Source organism: Protopterus annectens, chromosome 3.part0, assembly GCF_019279795.1.
Source record: "Protopterus annectens isolate FY-2018-M chromosome 3.part0, PAN1.0, whole genome shotgun sequence".
Lineage (NCBI taxonomy): Eukaryota > Metazoa > Chordata > Ceratodontiformes > Protopteridae > Protopterus > Protopterus annectens.
In genome coordinates this window covers 224376777-224392088 of record NC_056731.1, presented here as the reverse complement: position 1 = coordinate 224392088, position 15312 = coordinate 224376777, and the positions used below count along the sequence as shown (strand labels likewise).

Here is a 15312-nt window from a genome sequence, read left to right as displayed (position 1 = left end):
TGAATGTTTGTTTAGACAGGAGATGTTCAAATTGATTGGTATGCTTATGGATAGGGGGTACCCGCTTAAGTTGTTATTGAATTTGAAAAGGGAGGTTTGTAGGAAGAGAATCTCTTTATATTCATCAATTTTGAAAAATGTAAGTGGGGTTGATGTGAGGGTGAAATGTCATGAAGTACCTAATGCATTAACTTCGTTGGGATCATGTTTTATTTTAAAATTTAATGAAAGAGCCACAGAAATTATAATGGTTTTATGCAAGATGTGGGAATATTGTTTAAGTAGCACTACGAAAGAGATATTAGGAACGAGTCCCAGGATAGTCTTTAGTAAGGGTGATAATTTGAAAGGTATTTATTTTTTATTTGAAATGATCCTTAAGGAAAACATCACCTTGTACTTCTAAGAAGTGAAACACTATTATTAAAAACTGGTTATCTAATTATCTAACACAAAAAGCATCTGTAATAGTGTGGTACATAAACAACTCTGAAAAAAACATAACTTTAATCTTGACAACTTCCTAGCTGGCCTCCAAAAGTGCAATTGGACTCCACTCAGATACCTTGACCTAGATGATGCAGTAAACCACTTTAATAAATCTTTCTTATATATATTAAATGCACATGCTCCTGTTAGAACCATCAGAGTAAAATCAAATTATGCCCCCTGGCTAAGCAGATACACTAAGGCCCTTCTGAAAACTAAAGATAAAGCCAGGGAACTATGGCGTAAGACTTAACACAGTAGTTTCTAAACAACAGTATCAAGAACTTAGAAATAAGTTAAAAAAAAAAACAAATAAAGCAGGATAAAAATTTATACCATAACATGCAAAACACGTATAAAAAAACCCTCAAAAATTCTGGCTTGCTAGAAACTTAATCCTTCACCCAGGAAAATCTACTACACCAATGCCAAACATCCATAATTCCAATAGCATTACTACCATTTTTAACAAACATTTTACTGAATCTGTAATTGCCATTTCCAAACAGCAAACCCCTACTCCTGATACCAAGCCAGCCAAGTCTACAACTAGCAATGCCTCATTCTCTTTCTCCCCAGTTCCTACAGCCACTATAAAAAACTACTACATAAACTAAAACCTACTTCACTTGGTGTAGATAACTTACCCAGTGAATACCTCAAAATTGCAGCTGAATCTATAGCCTTCCCAGTATCAATCCTTATAAATAGATCCATTCATGAAAATAAGGTCCCTCGACTGTAGAAAATTTCCCATGTACTCCCACTTCATAAAGGGGGAATCTTCCACAGAACAGACAAACTATCAGCCAATTGCTATTCTTTCACCTCTTTCTAAGCTACTCGAAAGGTGTATTCAACTCCAGGTCATGAAATTCTTACTAACAAATAACTTTCTTGCAAACACTCAGGATGGGTTTCGCCCATCACATGGTATCACTGCAGCTCTCTTATCCTTCACTAATACCATAAACCATGACTGGAATAACAACAACTTTGTATCTACCATCTTTCTAGACCCATCAAAAGCTTTTGATATGGTCTCCCATTCCAAACTAATAGATGTACTAACTGAACTATCCTTCTCACCATCTGCCACAGCATGGTTTCATAACTATTTATCTGGCCATCAACAATCTGTTCTATGACAGGGTGACCTATCTCCACACCTTCCTTTATCCATTGGTGTCCCCCAAGGATCTATCTTGGGCCCTCTCCTTTTCTCCCTCTTTACTAATAATCTGTACACAGCTACTCCACATGGTTCTATAATAAAGTATGCAGATTATTTAACACTTATATGTGCTGCCACTTCTCTATCAACTCTTCATTCTCAAACACAAGAATCTTTCACTTCTGTTGAAACATGGTTAGGCAGTGCCCATCTAATCCTGAACCCAAACAAAACTAAATTATTACTCTTCCAGCCTAACAAGACAACTATCTCATGTCTATTTGACATAGCTAAAGACAGTACTGTGATCTCCCCGACAACCATACAAAGCTTCTTAGACAATACCCTAAAATTTGACTTGCATGTCTCCCTAACTATAAAAAAGTCCATAAGAAACTTGGAAGTCTATACAGGCACAAAAGATTCCTGACCACAATGGCCAAAATGGCGTTAGCACATACTCATCTGCTCCCCACTCTACTATATGCCTCTCCAATTTTAACTAATCTAAGGAAAACTGACTTATCTAAGCTAGAAGCATGTTATAATAAAATTGCTAAGTTTTCATCTGACTGTCCATATAGAACACATCATTGTACAGCTTTAAGGATACTAGACTGTCTTGAGCTTCCCAACATTATTCGTTACAACCAACTCTCTCTAACTCACAAAATTGTAACACAACCAACTAGAACCCCTGCAGTACAAAATCTCATCCTTCCTTACAGTTCCAGCAGACCACTTTGCTCTAACAATAAGAACTTACTCAGCATCTCCAAGGCCAACAACACTGCAGGAGAATCTGTATTTTCCAACTATATATCTCGTATATGGAATTCCCTTCCTAAATCCATTCTCTCAATCTCATCCACTAATCACTTTAAGCCATCAGTTAAAGCTTATCTAATAAATAAGTGGCTATGTTCCTGTACTAACCCCTCATGAGTGCTCTGATACATCATAGTATACCCAAAACATATCCGACTTCTCCCCCGGTGTTTAATCCTTTGTTCTTACCGACTTGTCTTTACCTTATAGCTTGGCATAAGTCATACCTACAAATAGTACTAGCTTTGTTCAAAGCATAGGTTTTGTTGTCAAGATGTAACAAATTTGTATGTTCTTATGTATACTACATTTTGTTTACTTTATTGATCATTGTAATGTGTGCATGAAAATTTACTGTTACTCATGGAGCTTTTATCCCCAGGCCTCTGCTGAAAAAGGACCTGTGTCCAGTTGGACTTTCCCGGTAAACAAATGTTAAATAAATAAATAAATAATGTCAGGTAGGAATGCCTTTACTGCACTAGTTGCTGCAGGACTTGGTACTCAGTCCTTTGTTGTTTGACTTTTTATGTGACATTGCAGCTGTTACTCCTCCAAACGTTTTAATTCTGTATGCATGGGATATCTTTTTGCACAAAATGGTCCTACAACCAGGGAAGTTGAAACTAAGCTGTCAAGTGACTTTATAAACATTTTTTACCATAAATAGCCTTACTCTTAACATTGTAAAAACAGTTTGCTGATTGGCTGAAGGCAAAAACTGAGGGGTGACAGATCAGTGAATATAACTGACCACAAACAAAACATAACTTTCCCCCTACACACTGAAGTTGTCAGTCGTATGGTAAAAGCCTGTAATAGTACAACTCCTTACCCAAGATCAAGATGTGCACTTGGTGCCAGAGTAGAATATGCGCTTCCATTAATTGCTTTGAACTCCAGCAAAGAATGCAGTAAATAAAATATGTAAATTTGTCTGTCTGGCCACTGGGTAAGAACATCTTCACTTAACTTGCAAATAGGACAAACTGCTATAAGTAATGGCTGGGATCTGCCACTTCCTATCTGCATTCACATTTTAAACTTATTTATAATTATTGCTGTGTATCATTAGCAGATAAAATGAATATTTCAATTTCCCCTATACTCTCTTTACAACAATAATAACACGTTGTTAAGATTATTTTGTCGTCAATTTGGTCTGGTAATAGAAGAGAACTGCTTTCTTCTGTGTAGAGTCTGCATGTCCTCCCCACGGTTGAGTGACGTTAAAGACATGAAGGTAGGTGTGTGCGTGAATGGGTGTGCCTTCTTTGAAGGTTTGGTGTCGGGCTGGCAACTCAGCACCATAAAAATCCACTGCTAATCATTAGCGGACCGGAGTTCCGCTGTGGTGATCCCTAACTGGGAAAAGCCAAAAGACAATTATAATAGAAGAGAACTGATTCAACAAAACAGGATCTGCCATCTAGAATCATCTGTCGCAACATTAGAGCCTGAATGGAATATACTGCATTCAGGACTAAATGAGTTGGTCATGTTAATTCTAGATGTAGATGCAACTGATTTGTAGACAATGGCTAACTACTGTTTCAGAAAAATCATTGCAAATTAGACCTTTACTAAGTAATCCAACATTTCACTATGACAGCTACACTTGGATGTTCAGCAGATTCTAAATGTGTTACATAAAGCAACAATTCTGCTATTACAGCAGTATTTTGCCATTTTTCTCTAAACTTGTTTTATTGTCACTGATTTCTCCAGATTGTTAAGGGTAGGAGAGGTCAGTGCAAAAAATAAATAAATAAATAAAAATTACTGTCCCCTCTGACATAATATTTGAACTTCCTCTGCATGTATTTCCCTGACAGGGTTGGTGAAGTTTGAGACAAGATTGACATGGTTTTATGGCAGTGAACATCAATGTTTAATTTTGTTACTACTGATTGTGCAATATGGACTTGAGCTGATCTATTAATGCATTTTATTATGATATATAAATATAAGGACGGCTTGCAAAAGCAGCAATTAAAACATTGGTGAGTCTTCAAACTCTTTTTATCAAGCTTCGAGTAATATAGACAAAGTGAATAAAGTTCATTTTTTGAAGATACCATGTGTGTCCTACAGTGATGAGCTAATTGTTCAACTTGCAGACACAGTAAATAAACTCTTATGTTGTAACAATTAAGTGCAATGTAGTCCTTACCCAAATATCGTTAGTGTGTCTGTGTATTCTCAGTGGTAAATAGTAAATTGCTAGAAAGGTTGTTCTGGCAGTCTACTGTAACAATAAATGCACATTATTTATTTGTTTGTTTGTTTATTTATCTATTTCCCTTCCTATTGGGGTAAGCAGACTGAGCTAGCAAAGACCCATTTACAGTGGTGTCCCAGGGGTGAAAAGCTTCATGACATTTCAAAAAGATACTTCATATATCATGTTTATAATAGGAGCAATTGAATAATACAAACAAATATTCAAAGCCAATGCAGAAAATAAAAATAAGTAAAATAATACAATGCAACACATATACATATTTTAACATATGCGTGCACATATTTACCTGTGTTCCAGATTTTTTAATCTGCCTGGTGCAATACATTGTAAGAAGAGTGTTTGAGTGAAAGAAGGCGGAAATAGAAATACATAGTTATTGATTTAGCTGAAGCAGTCATTTTCATTCATTCCTCAACTTATACTTCTCAGATCCAACTTAGCCACTTCTTCCAGATCATTGTAGCCAACTCTCAACCTCCACCTTCTACCCATAGTGCCCTGTCGATCTAACATAACTCAGATCTCCTTTGCCGGCATATCTCTACAGACACGGATCCTCTTGCTCTTCTTAGCTGTTGGGTGAAATTTCAGATAAAACAGTGAATTTTTCAAAAAATTTCTTTCCAGTAGGCTATCCTTTAAGTTACTTCTCCCCCTTCCTCCATTTATTCAGAGTTTTTCATGTATTTTTTCCTATTCCCTCAGGTATTTTTTCTTTTTTTTTGACTTCTATTGAAACTTTGGTATTTCTTTCTAGTATCATTGCTGGTACTTTGGTACTTTGGTTGCCTTTTTTCTTACCCAGTTTTAGGGTACCTTTTACTACCATTGTTGGTGGTTTCTAAATAATAATAACAATAATAACAATAATACATACTAGTAATTTTTTTTCCTTTATGGCCTTTCCTTTTATAACTTGCAGTCTGGGATGGCAAATAAAACAACTTATTTCAAAAAATGCATCTCCTGTGGGCACAAAATACCCTGTTTGGATGCTCAGAGGGAATGTATCTATTGCTTGGGTGCTGCCCATTTAAATCCAGGATGTTCTGTTTGTGCTGGCTTCAATGCCAGGGAACTTACTAATAGACTGAACAAATTAGTTTTGAAGGGCCTTCTTCCTTCTTCTTCTTCCTCTCATCCAACTGGATCTCATACTCCCACCAAGAAATCAGACAAAGTCTGACTAGGCTCCCAAAGACAAAGATACCAGGAAACAGTCTCTGGATCCCTCAACGTATTTGGCTCCATCCTTAGAGCCACCACGAAAAATGTTGAAGAAATTGGATCTGACTGCAATGGATCCTACTGCTTCAAAAAGGAAATTGAATTTGATCTGGTCACCTCATTGTCTGCTGGATCTGATACCTTTTCAGCTCCCTTCCCCATTTTTACAGGAGTCTCCACTTAAACACTCAAGGCCACCATCTACTGTCTTCTCACTCAGGTTTTCCAGGAGTTTGTCTGAAGCTGAAGTGGATAGGATGATCAGGAAACTCCTCAGAGCTCAGATCCAATCAGGGGTAATTCAGGCTCAGTCTCTCATCGGATCCATGAGCCTGCCTGTGACAAGTCCTCCTTTAGTTTCTCCTTTTCCAATCCAGCCTGTAGCTTTGGAGCTGTTGGATCCAAGACCCCTGGGGTTGTCCTTTTCAAATCTGAAGACAGCTCATTCTTCACTTCCCTGAGTTGTCCCACTCCAAGCCTTTTGGATCAGGAAGACTGTTGGAGCCAAAGTGTCAGTGTCAGATCCAAATGACTGGGGTTGAGTCTGAAGTTGTTGGAGCTGTCCCTGGCCCTTGGAGCTTTGGCACTGGACATCTTGGGTTGTACTTCATCCTCGGGTGTTGGGCCTTGAGGGATTCAGGGGTCAGTGGTGCAGGAAATGTTGGCTACAATACCTCTGGCTCCAGTCTTGCCTAGGCTCCCTACCTTCAAGATTGTGGAGAGGTCTTTCTATTTGCCTAGAGTAAGGGCATCCCTACCCTCTCAAATCATATGTCTTTACCACCTTCGGGTCTTTCTCTGACCTTCATTCTTCCATTCCGCTGGAACAGCCAGCCCATTCAAGTCTCCAGTCAGTCCCTCAGTACTCCACTCTCACTTCCAACACCTCACCAGACCATCCCACTGATGAGGTCCCTCAGAAGAAAATGTGTAAAAGAAGACACTTGGATCCCCCTTCATCATGAATTCAGACACTCAGATCTCAGGTCAAGAGAGTAATCTCACATCTTTCTCTCCCAACATGACATGACTAATCTTAACTTGACTGAAGACACTTATTTTGATAAAGGGAAATGGTCCCCCAGATCTCCACCTGAAGATGTCTCCTTTGGAGGCATTCTTGAACTCCTAAAGCAAAAAGGTGGTTGTTCTTCTGACATCATGTCCTAAGAGGAGTCAGTGTTCCTGGAGGCTTTTGGGTCTGGCCCAGCTACGTCTTGAGTGACTCCCCCAGCTGATGAGCTTATAGACTTCATCTCACGCTGAGCATAAAAGGAACTGAATACTATGGAGACCACCCCTAAGCTCCTAGTTAAATTATTACCCCCCCCCCCCCGAAGGACAGAACACACTGAAGCAAGGAGATCCCAGCTGATGCCATGGTTGTGGCAGCAACCAGCCACTTAGAAAGAGCTTGCAGAGCATAGCTCTTCTGTTCATCTCCCTAACAGTGAATCTAGGGCTTTGGACAGATTCAGTAAGCATGTTTATGCTTCAGTGACCTTTGCTCTGCAGTCATTGAATTACTTGACACATCTCACAAGATTGCAAAGAGACTTCTTTAGTAGAGCTGTCCAAATCTCTTTCTGAGTCTATGTCTGCTGCAGATCAAAGTAGAGTATCTTCGCAACTGGCCACCCTTCAGCCTATAGCTAATGCTTCCATGAGGTTGGTATTCCATGCTGCAGAGGGTACAAGATGCTGGCTGGTTTGGGCATAGTCATTAGGAGATATGCCTGGATGCACCTTTGTGATTCTGTGGAGACCTTCAAGTCTTCATTCATCAATACTTCCTTTGATGGATTTTCTCTATTTGGCCCAAAAGTAAAAGAAATGCTTTCCAGAAATGAGCAAGAAGGAAAGACCTTGTCTGCCATGGCAATTTGTTTTTCTACTCCTCAAACACCCTTTTCCCAGAATCAGTGAGGAGGTAGAAAGATGTGGTTCCACAAATCCCAGGGTCCTTTCCAAGACTCACAAGTTGATAGTTCTTCCAGAGGCAGGAAGTTGAACTCTAGTGAAAGATGCAGTCCCTGCAGAAGAGTTGTCCCATAGAATTTTTCTGGGATTCCTTCTCAGATAAACCCCACTAGCATTCCTGAAATGTTGCCCAACTGTTGCTCCCATGGAGACAGCCAGGTGTGTTTGTCTCTGCTCCTAAAAGCCTGGGCATCCACTACAAAAGATTCCTAGGTACAGAGAATTATATCCAGAGATTGTATCATACAGTTTTCACAATTTACCCCTGAAAGAATGAAACGAATCATGGATGTTCCACCCAATCAAAGGAAAAAGTCAGTATTAGAAATAGAAAAGCTGCACAGAAAAAGAATCATCCAGAAGGTTCCTCCAGACCAGATAGGATCTGGAACCGTCTTAAGATTCTTCTTAGTGCCAAAAGAGACAGGGAACTTGATATCTGTCCTGGATCTCAGCAAAGTGAAAGTATGTGAGATATTCAAGGTTCTGGATGGTTACAGCTCAGTCTATTTTGCTCCTGCTGCAAAAGGATGATTGGATGTGCTCAACAAATCCTTCAGGATGTGTGCAATCACATCAAAATGAGCAGACACTCTAGAAGATATCTGTGCTTCTGGCTGGTAGCCAGTCATTATAAGTTCAGAGCACTGCCCTTTGGTCTCGATACAGCCCCCAGGGTGTTCACCAAATGTATGGCAGAGATAGCAGCTCACCTGAATAGATGACTGACTCCTAACAGCACCATCCAAGCATCTACTTCTACAAGCAAGGGACTATTTTCTCCAGTTGTGTCTTCTCCTAGATATTACAGTTAATTACAGCAAGTCATAATTCACACCTACGTAGAGTCTGGAGTTCATAGGTGTTCATCTAGACACAGTCATTCAGATAGTCTTGCTTCCTTCAACATGAATTCAGACACTCAGATCTCAGGTCAAGAGAGTAATCTCACATCCTTCTCTCCTACCATGACTAATCTTAAAAACCTTGGGATCCATGGCAGCAGTTATCACCCTAGTTCCTTTAGGAATATTTCACATGCCAGTTCTGCAATGGACTAGTATAATGGTCTATTCTTCATCAGCCTTTGCTTGCCCCAGTCAAGATCACAAAATCTTGCAAAAAATATCTTCTTTGGTGGTTTCACTTGGACCATGTTTCTCAGGGCCATCCTTGTGCTCTTCCCCTGCTCATGACCATGGTTATCATGGATGCCTCCCAACTGGGGTGGGAGTGGGGCAGTGCTTGGGAAGGGCAGTCCAAGGCATGTGGTCCACAGAAGAGTCCAAAATGCATATCAGTATCCTGGAAATGAGAGCAGTCCTCCTAGCATTGCAGGTCTTTCAAGACATTGTCCCCTCTGGGACAGTTGCTATTCAGGTGGACAGTATGTCTGTAATCTGGTACATCAACAAATAGAGGAACCAAATCTTACCTGCTATGTTGAGATGCAGTGAGTGCATGGCAATGGGTGATCTGTTCCTGCTGCTTTCTCATAGCAATGCGCATACCAGGGAAAGCAAGCCTGATTGCTAAAAAACTAAGCAGGTCCATTCTGATGCCTCACAAGTGAGCTCCCAATATCAGAGTAGCAGAGAAAATTTTCCATTGATGAGGCCAGCCATACTGCAACCTTTTTGCTTCTTTCTTCAATAACAAGTGTAGCAGGTTCTTTGCCCTGATCCCTCTCTTGGGGAGTCACCAAGAGATGACATAGTCCATGATTGGCCCTCTTGTCTTCTTTATGCTTACCCTCTCTGTTCCATTCAATCCCCATATTTTTGCAGAAATCATACCCATTGAAGAGCAGAGTTATCCTCATTGCACCCTTTTAGCCTCATCAAATTTGGCTTCCCTTCCTCTGGCATCATCTTCTACATCCACCATGGATATTGGATCCAGATACAGACCTCCTGTCTCACCCAATAGGGATGCATCACCTGGACATAACAGGCCTCTAATTCACCTCATAGTTTCTCCAGTTCCACTGATTTCTAGACAGCCCATGCTTTCCTTCTTGGTCCATCATATTTTATTATCTTCTCAAAACCCATCTACTAGAAAGATTTACAAACATATATGGAAAAGGTTTGCTTTCTGAGCCATTAACAGAGATTTGGACCCCTTTCCTGCCCCTGTACGAATGGTATGTAAGATTTAAGCTTCAATTTTCAATGAAGGGGCTCGTTTTTTTATTGTTCAGGTTCAATTAGCTGCCATTTCAAACTTTCATCTAGGTGAAAATAATTCTTCCTTAGCTTCTTCTAGATTATGAAAAACCTTCCTAAAATAAACTTTTTTGCTTAGGGCTCCTGTAAAGGGTCCTAGTCCTCCTTGGGATTTAACTATCCTGCTTTAAGTTCTGACCCAATGTCCCTTTGAAGCATCAGCCAAGTCAGATCTTAAGGTTTTGTCTAGGAAAACCATTTTTTCTAGTTACTATTACATCAGCCAGACATGTATCTGAACTTCAGTCTCTCTTCTCCAAGCCTCCTTACCTGTTTTTTCACAAAGGCAAGGTTCCTTATGGGCCAACCCTTCCTGTTTGCCTAAGGTAGCTTCTGAGTCTAATGTCAACAAGACAATTAATTTCCAGTTTTCTTTCCAAATTTCTCAAATAAGGGAGAATACATGATCCATCTTTTGGATGTGCATAGACAACTTAGTTTTTTATCTCCATAGGACCAAAGATTTCTGTAAGACTGTCCAGGTATTTATATCCATCTCACCTAAAAAAATGGGCATGCCAGTTTCTAAAGTTACTCTGGACAAATGGTTAACTGATTGCATATCCTTTGTCTGTAGTAAAAGAGAGCCTTCCATGGCTAAGCCCCCTACAGCTCATTCCACAAGACCTATAGCTGTATCCTCAGTCTTTTGGTCAAGAACTACCATAGATGACATTTGTGCAGCTGTCACTTGGTTGAATGCTCATACATTTATTGCTCATTACAAATTGGATTTGGTTTCTAAGAACAGAACTGCTTTTGGCAATGCAGTACTCTGATATATCCTTCCATGTTGACCACCAAATGTTCATCAAGCTGGGGACTCTGTCCCATCAGTTGAGGAATGAATGAAAATGACAACATCAGAAAAATAAGTTATATAATCACCATAGTGTTACATCTGTGTTATGCATTTTTATTCTTCTTCACATTCCTGCTCTCCTATCCCTTTCCCTTTACTCCTGGAGAGACCTAAGGGATTATATTTTGGGAATTGTGATTCTTTGTTTGAGCCTTAGTTCTTTTATTTTAATCTATACCATTTTAGGTTGTGTTAAGGTATTATTCCTTATCTACTGAAGGTAGAAAACTTGATCTGATGTATTTTAGGTTGGTGGGGCACTATGGATAGATGGTGGAGCTCGAGATTTGGATTTGATGATCTGGAAGAAGCGCCTGAGTTGGATCCGAGACCCGTCAGTTAAGGAAGAATGAAAATGGACAACACAGATGTAACATTATGGTGAGTACATAACTTATTTTCTTTTAATTCAACTGAATGCAGGCTAGAAAGAGAAACAGTGTGGGGAAACTGTTTGGGATTTGTGCAGTGACAATTATTTTTCCATGGGTGAGACCTTAAATTTAGAGTGAATGTTTTTATATTGCTTCCATCCTGGTTTTTTTTTTTTTTTTTTTTTTTTTGTGATAGAGTTCTATATTTTAGCTGTGCATATAAAGTATAGGGGATCACTGTTTGTTGTATGACTTGATATTGTAGAGCAGTTCCTTAGCTGAAATCTCAATGATTTGATGGGAAGTAGATGTGTACAAGCCTCATAAAGCAGTATATTTGCTAGGTTTGTGAATTATGTTGTGAATCACTTTAAGCTGAGTGAAGGTTATACTATTTTAAGTCTAAAAAAATCAAGTGTAGCTAAAGCTAGGCAGTGATGTGCTCTATTAGGAACATTTGCTGAAAATATAGATTTTTTCAGTTCTTTGAAAATGAGTTAATTGAAATATGGTTAGTATTAATGAGCCATGGAGAGGATTATGGAGTAGGAGTGATGTGACTGTAGACATTAGCTTAAGAAAGCCATAGCTCTGTGTAACAATCCAAGTTTCTTGTGAGTAATCGAGAGCATTATCACCAACAACTGCACCGTATGGTTCGGCCAAAAGGAAGACGCTGCAAAGAATAATAGCAGCAGAAGAGATTGTGGGTACTAGTCTTACTAGGTGCTCTTTGAAATGAGATGTAAAAAGAGGTCCTGCAAAATACTGAATGACACTTCTCATCCAGCGTTCACTAAACTTGCTTCTAGTAGAAGGTTACGGAGTATCTGCTGCAGGACCTTCAGATTCATGACCAGTTTTTATCCAACTGCAATAAGACTCATTAATGCTGATATAAATCTGGATGTATCAAATCTATAGTAGAGTGTTCCCCTCTCATTCTTTTTCTTTCTTTTCTCCATACAGTAAATGTATTTATTTTTTGCATGCTAAAATTAATATACTCTCATTCAAGTGCAATTCCCTTCACTTCCTTATGTGCAATATCACCCAATCTCACCTCTGTGTATAGTGTACTTTTTTTCATGTGGTAATCATCTAGTAGTCTGTGTTGTCCAGTGTATATAAAAGGTGTGCGTCAGTTACCTAGACATTTACTTTTTTACTATAGTTATTATTTATTCTTTAATACTTTTCATGTCTTGCCTTTTTTTTTGGCTGTAAAAGAGCTGACACATGAAATTTTGTTTAGGTAGCACTTGTGTTTCCTAAATGACAATAAAGTTTCTTTTTGAATCTCTGAAATTTTATATATGGCATGGAAAATATGTTGGTCAAGATTTGGATCAACTACAGTAATCCCTAGAAATTTGCTTTGTGGTACATGTTCAGTTTGTTTTTGATGAGGAAAGATTTTTTTCCCCAATCTCAAATGTCACATATAAAGAATGTACCCACTTCAGGCCAGTGTCTACATAAAATGATTTTATTATCTGTAAAAAAGTATGGATTATACCAGATGTGAGACTATATTGACTCAGCTACCTTATGGTTTTCTGATTTCTGCCTCATTCCTTCAAACCAGTGTTCTAGTCTCTCAAGGTCACAAATTTTGTATGATGGGCTACTAGAATTAGTTGTTTGTCAGTCAGTTGAACATAAACTCTTAACTCTCCTACATGAACTTACACGGTTTCACACAACTATACATTACAAGACATCAAATTTTCAATTAGACTGGATCCTAGTATCAGACCCTAGCAAATACTCCACTACAGAGACAATGTCAGATTATGTTAGAGATTATTTCCCAGTCATATGACTTGACTTCTCACACATCCAGTTAGACAGCATATTTATAAAACAACATGTAACCTTTCCAGCCTTAACCCAGAAATGTTCATTACTACACTATCATCTATTAACTGGAACTTCATAAAAATCCTCCCTTTAGACAATGTTGTAATTGAATTCAATACAACTTTTCTAAGTATCCCAAACAGCCTTGCCCCTAACAGTAGGAAGAAACTGAAAACAAATAATGCAATTTAGTTATCCAAAAAGAGTGGAATGCTAATGTAGGACAGAGAAAAAGCATGAAAAGAATGGCAGAAATATAAAACACCTCAATATCTTGAAAACTTCAGAATGCTTTGCGATTGGACTAAAAAGAAAATAAATGAAGACAAAAACTATGCTATAATAACTTTCAGAATAATACTAAACACAACCCTAACATGTTGAACATCCATTAAAGAAATCTTATATCCAGGACAAAAATTCAACCCGAATTTCTGTGCAGATAACTCAGTGCTGGAAAATGCAATAAGTTCAACTCTTACTTTATAGATAGTATAGCATCTTTAACTAAGGATACCTCTATATCTAATCCCAACCTGCCCAACAGCCATATATCACCACATCCTCTTTTACCTTCAAATGTGTGCTCACATCCTATATAAAACTACTCTTAAGCAAACTTAAATCATGCTCTTCTTCAGCTGATGACCTTTCAAGTGAGTACCTAAAACTAGCAGCCAGTAGCATTGTCTATCCTGTCTCAATCCTTATAAATAGGTAAATCCAGGAATCTCATGTTCCCTCTCTCTGGAAAAAGTCACATATCATTCCTCTGCACAAACAAGGAAATTCAACAGACATTAATAATTTCAGACCTATAACAATCTTATATCCCCTTGCCAAAATACTTGAAAAATTTATTCAGAAATAATTGCTAGACTATTTCTTGCAGAAAGAACTCCTGTTCCCTATACAACATGGCTTTTGTCCTTCCCACAGTACTAGCAATGCCCTTCTAACCTATATAGATACTGTCAATAGAGCCAAAGATAATGGCAAATTAGACTCTTCCCTATTTCTAGACACTTCCCTATTTCTAGACTTGTCTAAAGCCTTCAACATAGTTTGTCACAGCAAACTTCTACTTCAAATATCCTCACAGCTCACCCTTTTGTGGTACAAAAGCAACCTGTCCAGTAGGTATCAGTTAGTAAAATAGCACTTCATGCTCTCTCCTTACCTCCCAATCACCACTGGTATACCACAAGGCTCTATCCTTGGTCCCCTCCATTTTAACATTTTCAGCAACACCCTCTATACTTCCACACAACAAGCCATCCTAATGCAATACACAGATGATTCCACTCTCATTTGCACATCTGACAACATGGTACACCTTCAAAAAATTACTCAAGAAGATTTAACATTCACTAAAACATGTGTTTGTAACTCACAACTCTTGCTCAACCCAAAAAAGATGAAACTACTACTTTTTTCCCCAAATTCCTCTCATATGAAGTAATACAATTTAAATCCTCTCTCCTGATAATACAACCATTGAAGTCACTTCTTATAGCAAACTATTAGGGGTGATAGTGGATGATAATCTTTCACTTAACCTACATATACAAAATTGCATAAGAAAAACTCATGAAAATCTAGGGATGCTTTACACAGCCAAAAACATTCTCACTGATGCTACTAAAACTACACTTGCCACTACTTATTTCCACCCACTCCTCTTTATTGCACTCCCATCCTTACTAACCTCCAGGCTTCACAAAAATTAAACCTTGAACAATGCTGTAACAAAGTTGCTAATGTTGTAGCACATAGCCCTTTCAGAACCCACCACTGTTGTTGTTGTGTCTTTCGGCTTTTCCCGGTTAGGGGTCGCCACAGCGGAACTCCAGTCCGCTAATGACTGGTAGTTGATTTTTACGTGCCGAGTTACCACCCCTGATGCACAACCTTCAACGAAGGTACGCCCATTCACGCATGTCTCCACGCAGAAGACGCTCTAGCTGAGAATCGAACCGGACAGCTTCTTACTGTGAGGCTACAACGCTTAGATTCAAATCCTGAATTTTTTCCACACCCGT

The 15312-nt window shown here is 38.8% G+C and overlaps 1 protein-coding gene across 1 annotated transcript in view; it reads right to left on the bottom strand.

Annotated features, from left to right (window-relative positions):
• Nucleotides 1–15312, bottom strand: part of LOC122796810 (ATP-dependent translocase ABCB1-like) — a 1504949-nt gene that overhangs the window by 1313124 nt on the left and 176513 nt on the right. Inside the window, exon 4 of the mRNA XM_044065546.1 lies at nucleotides 2121–2138. Within this exon, the coding sequence (XP_043921481.1) occupies nucleotides 2121–2138 (18 nt within the window). The remainder of the gene's footprint in view (nucleotides 1–2120; nucleotides 2139–15312) is intronic.